This window comes from Triticum aestivum, chromosome 1A, assembly GCF_018294505.1.
Source record: "Triticum aestivum cultivar Chinese Spring chromosome 1A, IWGSC CS RefSeq v2.1, whole genome shotgun sequence".
In the NCBI taxonomy this organism is placed as follows: Eukaryota; Viridiplantae; Streptophyta; class Magnoliopsida; order Poales; family Poaceae; genus Triticum; species Triticum aestivum.
In genome coordinates this window covers 136,095,134-136,106,304 of record NC_057794.1, presented here as the reverse complement: position 1 = coordinate 136,106,304, position 11,171 = coordinate 136,095,134, and the positions used below count along the sequence as shown (strand labels likewise).

Sequence of the window (11,171 nt, the reverse complement as noted above, 5' to 3'; positions counted from 1 at the left end):
AGCCTTGTGTTTCTCCACCTTCCCTACCTCTCGGGCACCCCAAGCCCTCCCATATTTTTCCAGATCGAGAGAGAGGCTGAAGGCGACGGCGTGTTGCATGCTGCAGCACAGGGAGCCGGCGCTGGCGATGAGGTGGACGAGGGATGGAGAAGGGAGCCGGCACTGGCTGGGCGGACAGTGGACGGCGGGGTAGCCGGGAGCCAACGCTGGCTGGGCGAACAGTGGAGGGCGGAGTAGCCGGGAGCCGGGGAGAAGCGCCGGCACAGTCGAGGCGGCTGGAGCCATGGACAAGCACGGTGAAGGATGGCGTGGTGAGGAAGGCCCGGCTGGCTCTACTACTGGAGCTCATGCACGGGTGCGTCCAGGCAGTCGTCCCTTCGTGCTGTTGTTGGCCTTTGTGCTGCCGCCGGAGGTTGCCGTCTTGCCGACCTGTTGTTGCTGCCGTGTATTGCGTGCCTCTGAAGATTGAGGAAAGAAGATATCATTTTTTTTATATGTGCTGCTGTTGTGTGCTACTGTTGAGAAATATTGAAACAGTTTTGGAGCAAATTTATTCACAGATAAGAGACATTGGGCTAAATTTGTTTGCTCTATTGTGTGTGGTTACTGCTATGCATTGTGTGCTCCGGACGAAGTGAGATATTGAGAAAAGGTGTGGCTAGGTCTTAATAACTCAGACTTAACCAAGTCTTAGCATGTAAAGAAGAAAAAAGAAAAGGTTAAAAAGAAATTTTTCATGGATCTCCATGCAAGATCTTATGAATATAGCACAAGTCTCAGTCGACTGAGATTTAACAATCCCGATTGAAACATACAGCTACTGCCATTGATTGTTTTTTATTAATGTTAGCCGATGTAGAGTGATAGAAAACCAACATTTTTTTTCTAGAAAAATCGATTTTTTTTAATCTTTTGCGGACTTCTATGGATGAATAGAGATAACTCACAATCCAGTAATAGGAGCCGAGCTTGTTATTAGAGAAGAGTCCATAATTTCTTCCATGCGAATTAGAAAGAAGATTCGAACTGATCTCAGAGTTCTCTTCAATGTCGTTTGAGTTATTATTTGAGAACATGTGAATAAGTTTTGTGCAATTTTTTTTAATCTTTTGCAGACTTCGATGGATGAATAGAGATAACTCACGATCCAGTAATAGGAGCCGAGCTTGTTATTAGAGAAGAGTCCATAATTTCTTCCATGCGAATTAGAAAGAAGATTCGAACTGATCTCAGAGTTCTCTTCAATGTCGTTTGAGTTATTATTTGAGAACATGTGAATAAGTTTTGTGCAAGGAAGACGTCACAGTGAAGAGCAGTGAAGAGCGGCACAGCAAAGCGCGTGTATAGATCTAGTATGCTCTTTTATCTCATTTTTTTCACGAATACGCAAGCTGCGTATTTTTGTATTGATAGAGGGAGAAAGTAGCATGAGATTACAACGCATACAGGGCCATGTATGCAGAAGGCATGGTGCACGAGCGTCGGAGCAAACTAGAACAAGGGGTCTGCTCAGCCCTAGGTGTCTAAACTAGCAACTACTCGCCAGGGATGATGTTAAGTAGCCCTTTGGCGCCTGCCTTTGCCCATAGGCGCGCCTCGTCTTTGATAGTGTCGGAGATCAGAGGTGAGCGAAGGAGTGGCTCGATCGAAGATGCACGTGTTACGGTGTTTTCAAAGCCACCACGCCATGAGGATGATGAGGGAGGATAGGCCTTTTCGCACGAGGGCCGATGAGCGGTCGAGGTAGGAGGACCACCAGGTTTGGAAGGGGGTGTCTTCAGTTGGAAGGTCGACGGCCATGCAAGCCCAGCCGAGGATCTCATGCCAAACCTGACGGGAGAACGAGCAGGCCTCGAGGAGGTGATGCATGGACTCGGGTTCTTGATCACAAAGCGCGCACGTGTCCTCGTACGGCAAGCCGTGACGGGCGAGCCGTTCCGCGTTCCAGCAGCGGTCTTGCATGGCAAGCCAAAGGAAGAACTTGACGCGAAGAGGCGCCCATGGCCGGCAGGTGAGACGCCAGTGAGGATCTTCGCACGTGCCAAAGAAAAGCGCCTTGTAGCAGGAGCTCGCCGAGTATGTGGCGGAAGCTGTCCAACGCCAGGAGAGCACGTCTGGCGTGGAGGAGAGCGGCGTGTGGCGCACCAGGGAGCGTAGGTGAAAGCCGTCGCGCACACTGCGGTCTTTGCGGAGGCGGCGCGGGATGAGTGTGTAGACGAGAGGGGCGATCTCCGCTACGGATCTGCCGTTGATCCAGTGGTCGGTCCAGAAGCAACAAGTGTCACCCGAGCCAAGCTGACAGCTTGTGAAGGCACGGAAGATGGCGTTCGCGTCGGTGTCATGAGGTACAGAGAGGTGGCTCCATGGCCGCGAGGGGTCCGTGCGCTGGAGCCATAGCCAGCAAACGTGAAGAGACAAGCCCATGCGGTAGATGTCACGGATGCAAGACCGTCGAGGGAGATGGGGCGGGACACCCGCTGCCAGTTGACATGGCATTGGCCTCCGTTGGCCTCCTTGTGGCCCGCCAAAAGGAATCCATGGATGATCCGATTCACCTTCTTGATGGCCGTTTTGTTGAAGGCGATGGCCGTGAGGAAATGCGTGGGGATGGCGCAGAGGACATGCCGCACGAGGGCAAGGCGATCACCTTGAGAGAGCATGGAGGCGTGCCAGGTGGATAACTTGCTGCAGAGCTTGTCGAAGATCGGCTCCAAACTTGTCGAGCAGGTCTTGCGGACGGCAATGGGCAGCCCGAGGTAGGTGATGTGGAAGTGTGCCACGGGACACTGCATCTCGGAGGTGATCGGGGCGATGTGATCGTCAATGCACTGGATCGGGGTCGTCAAGCATTTGTTGAAGTTGGTGTGCAGCCCAGAAGCCCTGCCAAAGACATGTAGGAGGGTGCGCACGGCAGCAATGTCATGGCTGTCCGGATGGCAGAAAACGACGACGTCGTCCGCGTAGAGAGATATGCTGAAAAACCCCGTCACACAAGGCCTTACTTACAAGGTATTACCTTCGTCCCAAATTCTTGTCTTAGATTTTTCTAGATATGGACATATCTAACATTAAAACATGTCTAGATACATATGCCTTTAGACAAATCTAAGATAAATAATTTGGGACAGAGGGGGTACTTCTCAGCGTTGGCACCATGGAATGCCCATCGTTTTGACCAACAAACAAGCAGCTACTCAAGTCATGCATCTCCTGAATCATCATCAAAGTAATCTCTACAGAAGAGCAATAGAGTGCTTCAGACTGCTAAGGAATGTACTTTCGTTTTCCCTTTTTATCAAGCGGGCAGATTATATCTCCAATTGTGTCCCATTACAATATTGTTTCGCCAACCATTTCCACATTTTGAGCTAACCTGACATCTAAAGCCAACATATGGTAAGTCTCTCCATATAATTTGAGATAAGTTACGATATGGATTAATAGTGACGACACATCTTCAGTGACCCAACACAATCCAATGCCGATAGTTTATGTCAACAGCTAATTGGGTTATTGCACAGAACAATTGATGGTGAATTGAGTATTACAGAAACAGTTGGCATTGGAAAACAGGAATGATCGTGGACCAAGATTTCAAGCGAAGTTTTATCGAAACGAGAGACCAAAAGGATTTTCATGGCACCGAAATAGTTTCATTTTTTGTACTGTGCATGGATCCACATTTAATCAAGTATAACATTTGTCCGATCTCATCTCCGTGGATGATTAACAAGGGAGGACAAAGTTAACCAACAAAGAAAGAAGAACATACATTTTTAGCAGTGTTAAGCACCCTTTTGTTGTTTCTGTAGATGATTGGGTAGATGCAACAAATGGTAGCTGCTCCTTCCCTGCCCAAATTAAGGGTAAGGGGGGTACTCAGACACAGTGAATGTTAAGACCCAGATAATTGCTGCAATGCAACAAAGGAATCAAGTAGGTATTGCAAAACGACATGCTTCTACAGTCAATGTACCAGAACACTCGGCGCTCCAAAAAAATGCTAGTTTGAATGAAGTACATACTCGTACCTTGTTCTGAAGGAACAAAAGAGTGCTGCTCAAGTCTTCCATACATCTGCATTACAATTTTTACATTTCAACTATGCATTCAGAAGTATTTTCATCAAATAAAACAATTATTTGCAGGAATCAATGTGAAGGACTAAACAGGGTGCTGATCTAGCAATGTGGATTGACAACTGAGTGTGGCAATCTTTAGGAAAGAACATTTATCATAGAGTATTTAGTTTAATACCATAAATTCTACGTCACATATTCGCATGCAACAAACTTCTGAAAGCAGTGATTGCAACATATGATATGAAACACACACACTTCTGACGCTACTAACAGATAAAAAAGAGACAGTAGATGCGATGAGAATATGGGATACCTCCCATCCAGTCCATTCAGCTTGCTGTCACGAGTGCTTCGCCAAATTTGATAGAGTATTGGAATTTGGAAACTCTATCTTCACTCCAGGCAGATGATAAGTGAAAGTTCACTGAACTGTGTAGGTATACCGAATGATGGCAGTATGTAGACTGCACCAATCCTGGACCCAGAACATGACCCAACTCACGTTTATCAACTGATGGTGAGACAACAAGAACCAGATTCCAACAAATTCAAGGCCAGCAGAATTCATCCAAAATTATGCTCCCATGTAACCATGCCGGGGCTAAGCCCAAGACAAAGTAGTTTCTACAACAAGTGAACCGTTTAAACAAGATCTTCATTCAGTTTCCAGCAACAAATGAACTAAAGATGCATATGTCCTAGTGCTAGCAACACACTTTTTATCATCCATCACTGAAAGCATCCCTAAACATGCCCCAGTATGCCCCTTCTCATGTAGGCAATCAATTAAAAGTTTCCAGACAACCTCATCATAGTTGTACCCTAAGCCAAGTATATCACTGAAAATTGATACAGCCATCCCATGATCTCCACTATCACAAAGGCCAGAAAGGAGAAGGCAGCATGACTTTAGCCCTGGCTGAAAGCTCTGATGGGCCATCGATCTAAATTGCTCGCATGCTTCCCTGTACATCTTTAAGTTACAATAGCAACCAAGTAGATAATCAGACATGTCTTCATCCAACAGAACGCTGTTTCCCTGCATTTTTAGCAACAGCCATTCCACCTCCTCCAGTCGACACTGATTACACAATCCCCTCAGCAGTGCCTTGTATGTGCTAATGCCAGGAGCAGCATCAGATTTACACATCTGTTCAAAAAGCTCCTGCAGATTTCTCACATCTACCATCTTCCATACTTTTTCATTATCAAATGCATCACTATCATCCTTGTTACACATATGATTAAGCAATATCGAATATGTTGTACAATTTGGATCAATAGGGACAGAAAGCATCTTCACATGTGCAAAGAAGGCTTTCTCCATCAGGCCAGCATCACTATACGCCTTTATGATAGCGTTATATGTTTCCACATCTGGAGAAACACCTGCTTCATGCATTTCAACAATAGCCACGTCTATATTTTCTTCCTTCCTTGCACCCTCAAACCAGTCTGTACTGATTTTCAGTGTATATGTCTGTTTGTCAGGTTTGCAACCAGAAGATATCATTTGCTCATACATCTTGGCAGCATCTGCATGCTTCTTGTCCCAAAGCATTTGCTTGATCAGAATGCTAAATGTACAAGTTGTTGGTTCTATCCCCTGCTTCTTCATCTTGTCTAGTAAATCTATAGCCCTATCCAATCTTTTCACTTTGCACAGACCATCAATAAGGGCGTTGTAGGTGTGAACATCAGATATACAGTCCTCTGAAGCCATCTTCTCCATCAGCCCAAAAGCAGAATCAATATCACCTACTTGGCAATATCCATGAATCAGTGAATTATATATGACGCTGTGTGCCTTAATACCTTTCTGAGGAAGACAAGAAAAGAGAGAATGAGCCTCCTCCAGTCGACCTTGCTCACAATGAGCATCTATAAAGATGGCATAAGTTTGTCGATCTGGAAGAACGCCATAATCCTCCATCAAATCAAGCAACCGGAAAGCAATATTCATTTCACCCACGCTACACTGACCAGATATCAGCGAGTTGAATGTAACAGTATCCGGCGACAACCCAGCCCCAACCATTTGTGTCAAGAAGGCCATCGCTTGATGCACTTTACCACCGCAACAGAATCCATGGATCACCACATTAAAAATTTGGACATTTGGGTTGACCCCATTCTTCTTCATCAACTGCAAAACATCAAGAGCAGCCTTCATATCACCAACCTTACAATACCCATCAATCAACACATTGTAAGTGGCAACTCCAAGAGCAACGCCCTTCACTAAGGCTTCACACAACACCTTGGCACGATGCTCCACTTTTCCATGCTTCCACAGACCATGGACAACTATGGTATATGTCCAGCAATCTGGAGCACGCTGCTGCATCTCCATTTTCTCCAACAACTTGGTCACATCATCGAACCTCCCCTCCTGACAAAGTCCGCCAATCAAGGCATTATAAGTCACGACGTTTGGCACCACACCCTTATCGACCATCTCACCCAACAAAGCCTCCGCGTCCCCGACACGCCTAGCCTTGCAGAGCCCATCGAGCAGCACAGTGTATGTGTGCACGCCGGGTTTGCACCAGCCCCTCGACATTTTAGTAAACACCCTACAGGCATCGTCAATGCGCCCCACGGCACACAGGCCCTGGATCAGGATAGTGTAGGAGTGTCTGTCGTAGTAGGCACCCCAACGGCGTGGCATCTGCACGAACAAACCGCACGCAGCTGTGAGGAGGCCGGCCCTGCAGAGGCCGAGCATGAGGCAGTTGTAGGTGAAGGTGTCCGGCGCGAACCCCGCCTCGTGCATCCGAGCCAGAGCGGCCCTGGCGTCGGCGAGGAGAGCGAGCTTGCAGTGCGCGCTGATGAGCGTGTTGTAGGTACAGCGATCGGGAGGCGCACCGGACTTTACCATGGCGCCGAAGGAGGCCAGGAGGTGCGCGAGGCGCGGCGCCTCACTGCCCCTGGAAGAATATGCGATGAGGGCGGCATTGTGGGATCGGACGTCGGAGGGGTCGAGGCGAGGGGGGTCCAGGTCAGGAGGGGATGGAACGGCCGCCGCTGCGGCAGAGGTGGAGAAGCGGAGGGCGTCGATGGACTCCGCCACCGCCACCGCCCGCGGCGGCGAGAGGCGGCGCATAATTGGTGGGAGTTTAGTGATGGGAAGCGAACGATCGGATCTGGGGACGAATCAGGGGAAGATGCTGGCTGAATTGGTGCGAGATGATAGTTCCGTCTCTCCCTGGTTCACCCAGGCAAACCTGACCAAATGGGCCGGCCCGGCCCGGCACGGCACGGCCTGGGTTAAACGGGTCAGGCACGGCACGGCCCGGGCAGGCACGCTAAGTACTCGGGCCGTGCCGGGCCAGCACGCGTGCTGGCCTCCCAGGCCCAGGCACGGCCCATGGCTAAACGTGCTGGCACGTAGGCCCGATTGGCACGTTTACGTGCGAGGAGGCAGGGCGCACAGCGCTGGCGCGTCGTTCGCGCATGCTAGCTGTCTCGTGCGAAGGCATGCATGCACGTCCGCAAGACTGCAAGGCTCACTGCTACGTAGTAGTAGCACACTAGCGCACGATTTTTTAAAAATTTCACTAGCACACGCATAGCAGTAGGCAGTAGCACATTAGTTGTCGGCCCACTTCAGTCGAGTCGATCCATGGAACAAGGCGCCCCCCCCCAAGTAGGCAGTAGCACAAATCAACAATAGCTCGATTGGTTTTTTAGACGACCCTCGCTGTCGCGCTAGTTGTGCCGTGCCGGGCTGGCACGCGTGTCGGCCGAGGCAGCCCAGGCACGGCCCACTAAGCCACGTGTCGTGCCGGCCCGTGACGGGCCAGGCACGCGGGCTATCGTGCCAGCCCGACAAGACCGGCCCGTTTGGCCAGGTATGCACCCAGGGCGTGTTTGGTTGCTTTCATTGCTCCCCTCTTAGCCAGGCTGAGCACGGCTCGAATAAGCAAAAATAGGGTCAAAAACATAGATGACTAGTTGATTGGTTGTCTGTATTGGGGTTTTGTCATTAAGATGCAATTTTTACTCGGCATTTGATTGCATACATGTATATGATTATCAGTGTTAACAACAAAACTTAACAGTCATCGGGTTAGGCTTGACATTTCGTCAAACACTCTGAGCATGCCGGAACTTTCACTGCCCATCGTGCCCACCATCAGCTCCCGGTGACCGTGGACGCGCCCGACTCGCTGTCCTGGTCGTGGCTGCGCCCGGCTCGTTGCCGGTGAGGAGGCACATCATGTGCTGGTGCGCGGGCGGGCCATGGAACCACCACTCGAGGTCCGGCGCGAGGAGGGAGTGGACGGTGGCGTGGTCGCGGTTGTTGAGTGCCTTGTAGATGTGGAGCACGAGGAACTTGTTGCGCTGCTCCTCAGTCTCGTGCCCGCGCACGGAGGCGAACCCGCCCTCCAGCTGATCCAGGTTAGCCAGCTCCTCCCGAGGTTTTCGGCCGCTCCTCCTGTCGGAGACAAAGAAGAAGACGGCGATGGCGACGGTTTGATATCGACTACTTGATGCTCGTGGTCCGCTCTACGAGGTGCTGGATCCGCTCCCCTGCTCCCATGGCGGACGGGATCGCACTGGAGTAGAGGGAGAAAGAGGGGATTGAGGATTAGGGAGAGAGAGAGGGATTAACTCGAGACACACGTCTCCAGAGAGCCACCCACGTGCGCCTCGAAGCATCGCCCGGGTCTGGCTCTGGGGAAACTGCTGATTCGGCCGTTCCCAACGGGCCAGGCCTAGGGGTGCTTTAAGAACCGTGCTATGCGGGCTCAACAGTGTGTGCGATGAACCAAACAACCGAGGTCCAAAAAGATGTTGCATCGTGTGGCCCTGGTTGGGCTCAATGCTGGCAACCAAACTCACCCCGAGAGGTGCAGGCTGAATGGGATTCTCTGACTTTGTAAATATTGCCAAACACGTTGTGGGTGGCTGACGCCAACAAATTCCTATCTTTTCTGAGCGAAAAGCAATTCATAACCTTTTTTGAAGCGAAGACATGCATGTAGTTGTACTTAGGGCTTATTAGGGTATCTCGGCTCTGGCCTGGGCCTTCTTGGGCTTCGGTATTTGCCCCACTTTACAAGCCTCGTATCCTTAAAAAGGGTTACTTTGCGTGATGGTTGTTCCAATGGCAAGTGGCCTCAACCCCACCCGTCAATCTCGGGGGAAAGGGAGGGGCAAATTATCAAAATGAAAAGTAAAGTGTGGGTTAAGATTCAATTTCTTACTTCGATAGTGAGATGTAGTGGACGATCCAATGCTTTCTTCACGGACGGGTGAACAATATGATGGATGCAACTGCGTCTGGTACTTGAATGTTATTTTTTAGGGTGTGGCACACTTTATTTGAATGAAATGGTTACATCACAAAAGCAAGTTAGCTAAGAGAAAAATTCAAGGATCTCCATCCCAATAAATTACATAGTTCGAACCATACTAGTATGCCACTTTGTTCACCTTCCTTGGGCAATGTGCAAAAGATATCGAGCTCACTAAGGGCAATCTCAAAGCACTCAACGAGAACAACAAACTAGGGTTCCAAATCTCTGTTTCCCTGTTGCAAGCTTGTATGATTTCGAGACAATCTGATTCAAATGTGGCCATTGAACGGCCAAGACGATCCAGCATCAGTAATCCATCTCTTGTCGCCATTATCTCCGCAGTCTAGAACATGATCGATTAAGGTGGTTGAACCTGTCGTCGCCTCACCCAGATGATTACAAAGAACATGTGTTTTAGCTCACTGTAACGCCCTCGATGCGGCTATATCTCCCACGTGTCGAAGCACGACTTAGAGGCATAACCGCATTGAAAGCAATGTCGCAAGTGAGGTAATCATCACACAACCCATGTAATACATAAGGGAAAGAGATACATAGTTGGCTTACAATCGCCACTTCACACAATTACATGAATAAAGCATTACATCATCCAAATACAATCAAGGTCCGACTACGGAACCAAAATAAAAGAAGAACCCCAAATGCGACAAGGTCCCCGATCGACCCCAACTGGGCTCCACTACTGATCAACTAGAACGAAACACCACAAAGGACAAGATCTTCAACGAGCTCCTCCTGAGCTTGGTTGCGTCAACTGCATGGTCTCATCCGCACCTGCAAGCTGGTTTTTGGAAGTATCTGTGAGCCACAGGGACTCAGCAATCTCGCACCCTCGCGGTCAAGACTATTTAAGCTTATGGGTAAGGTAAAAGGTATGAGGTGGAGCTGCAGCAAGCGACTAGCATATATGGTGGCTAACATACGCAAATGAGAGCGAGACGAGAAGGCAAAGCACGGTCGATAAAAGTATGATCAAGAAGTGATCCTAGAACAACCTACGTCAAGCATAACTCCAACACCGTGTTCACTTCCCGGACTCCGCCGGAAAGAGACCATCACAGTTACACACGCAGTTGATTCATTTTAATTAAGTTAAGGTTCAAGTTATCTACAACCGGACATTAACAAATTCCCATCTGCCCATAACCGCGGGCACGGCTTTCGAAAGTTCAAATCCCTGCAGGGGTGTCCCAACTTAGCCCATGACAAGCTCTCACGGTCAACGAAGGAATAGACCTCCTCCCGAGACATTCTGATCAGGCTCGGTATCTCGGCTCTACAATACATCCTCGACAATGGTAAAACAAGTCCAGCAAGACCACCCGCTGTGCCGACAAATCCCGATAGGAGCTGCACATATCTCGTTCTCAGGGCACACCGGATAAGCTAAGCGTACAGGAGCCGACGTAACCCAAGTTGCCAAGGGATGGCCCTACACGGTGCTTTGGGTTGGACCAACACTCAGAGGAGCACTGGCCCGGAGGGGTTAAAATAAGATGACCCTTGGGCTGGCCTAACCCAAGGGAAAAAGAGGCTAGGTGGCAAATGGTAAAACCAAGGTTGGGCCTTGCTGGAGGAGTTTTATTCAAAGCGAACTGTCAAGGGGTTCCCATTATAACCCAACCGCGTAAGGAACGCAAAATCCGGGAACATAACACCGATATGACGGAAACTAGGGCGGCAAGAGTGGAACAAAACACCAGGCATAAGACCGAGCCTCCACCCTTTACCAAGTATATAGATGCATTAATTAAATAAGATA

At 49.4% G+C, this 11,171-nt stretch overlaps 2 protein-coding genes across 3 annotated transcripts in view; both read right to left on the bottom strand.

Moving 5' to 3' along the window:
* The window catches only part of LOC123107758 (uncharacterized), a gene marked incomplete in the record, with an annotated part of 1,862 nt that extends 1,245 nt beyond the window's left edge, over nucleotides 1-617 (bottom strand). Inside the window, 1 exon segment of the mRNA XM_044529708.1 lies at nucleotides 1-617. Coding sequence (XP_044385643.1) covers nucleotides 1-285 — 285 coding nt within the window.
* A 3,014-nt stretch (nucleotides 618-3,631) lies between these two features.
* On the bottom strand, nucleotides 3,632-7,270 carry LOC123040920 (pentatricopeptide repeat-containing protein At5g65560). 2 transcript variants are annotated; one of them, XM_044463648.1, is made up of 3 exons: nucleotides 4,396-7,270; nucleotides 4,032-4,077; nucleotides 3,632-3,913 (listed from the first exon to the last, which is right to left on the bottom strand). In XM_044463648.1, exon 1 carries the CDS (start codon nucleotides 7,186-7,188, stop codon nucleotides 4,738-4,740), a length of 2,451 nt encoding a protein of 816 aa, XP_044319583.1. In that variant the 5' UTR covers nucleotides 7,189-7,270; the 3' UTR covers nucleotides 3,632-3,913; nucleotides 4,032-4,077; nucleotides 4,396-4,737. The 2 variants fall into 2 exon arrangements, with proteins under 2 accessions (XP_044319583.1, XP_044319576.1); XM_044463641.1 differs by having other exon boundaries at nucleotides 3,632-3,851.
* Between the last annotated feature and the right edge of the window lie 3,901 nt (nucleotides 7,271-11,171).

Bases quoted from the DNA above. Each gene is read 5' to 3' on its own strand.
- LOC123040920 (XM_044463648.1), bottom strand. From the start codon at position 7,188: ATGCGCCGCCTCTCGCCGCCGCGGGCGGTGGCGGTGGCGGAGTCCATC.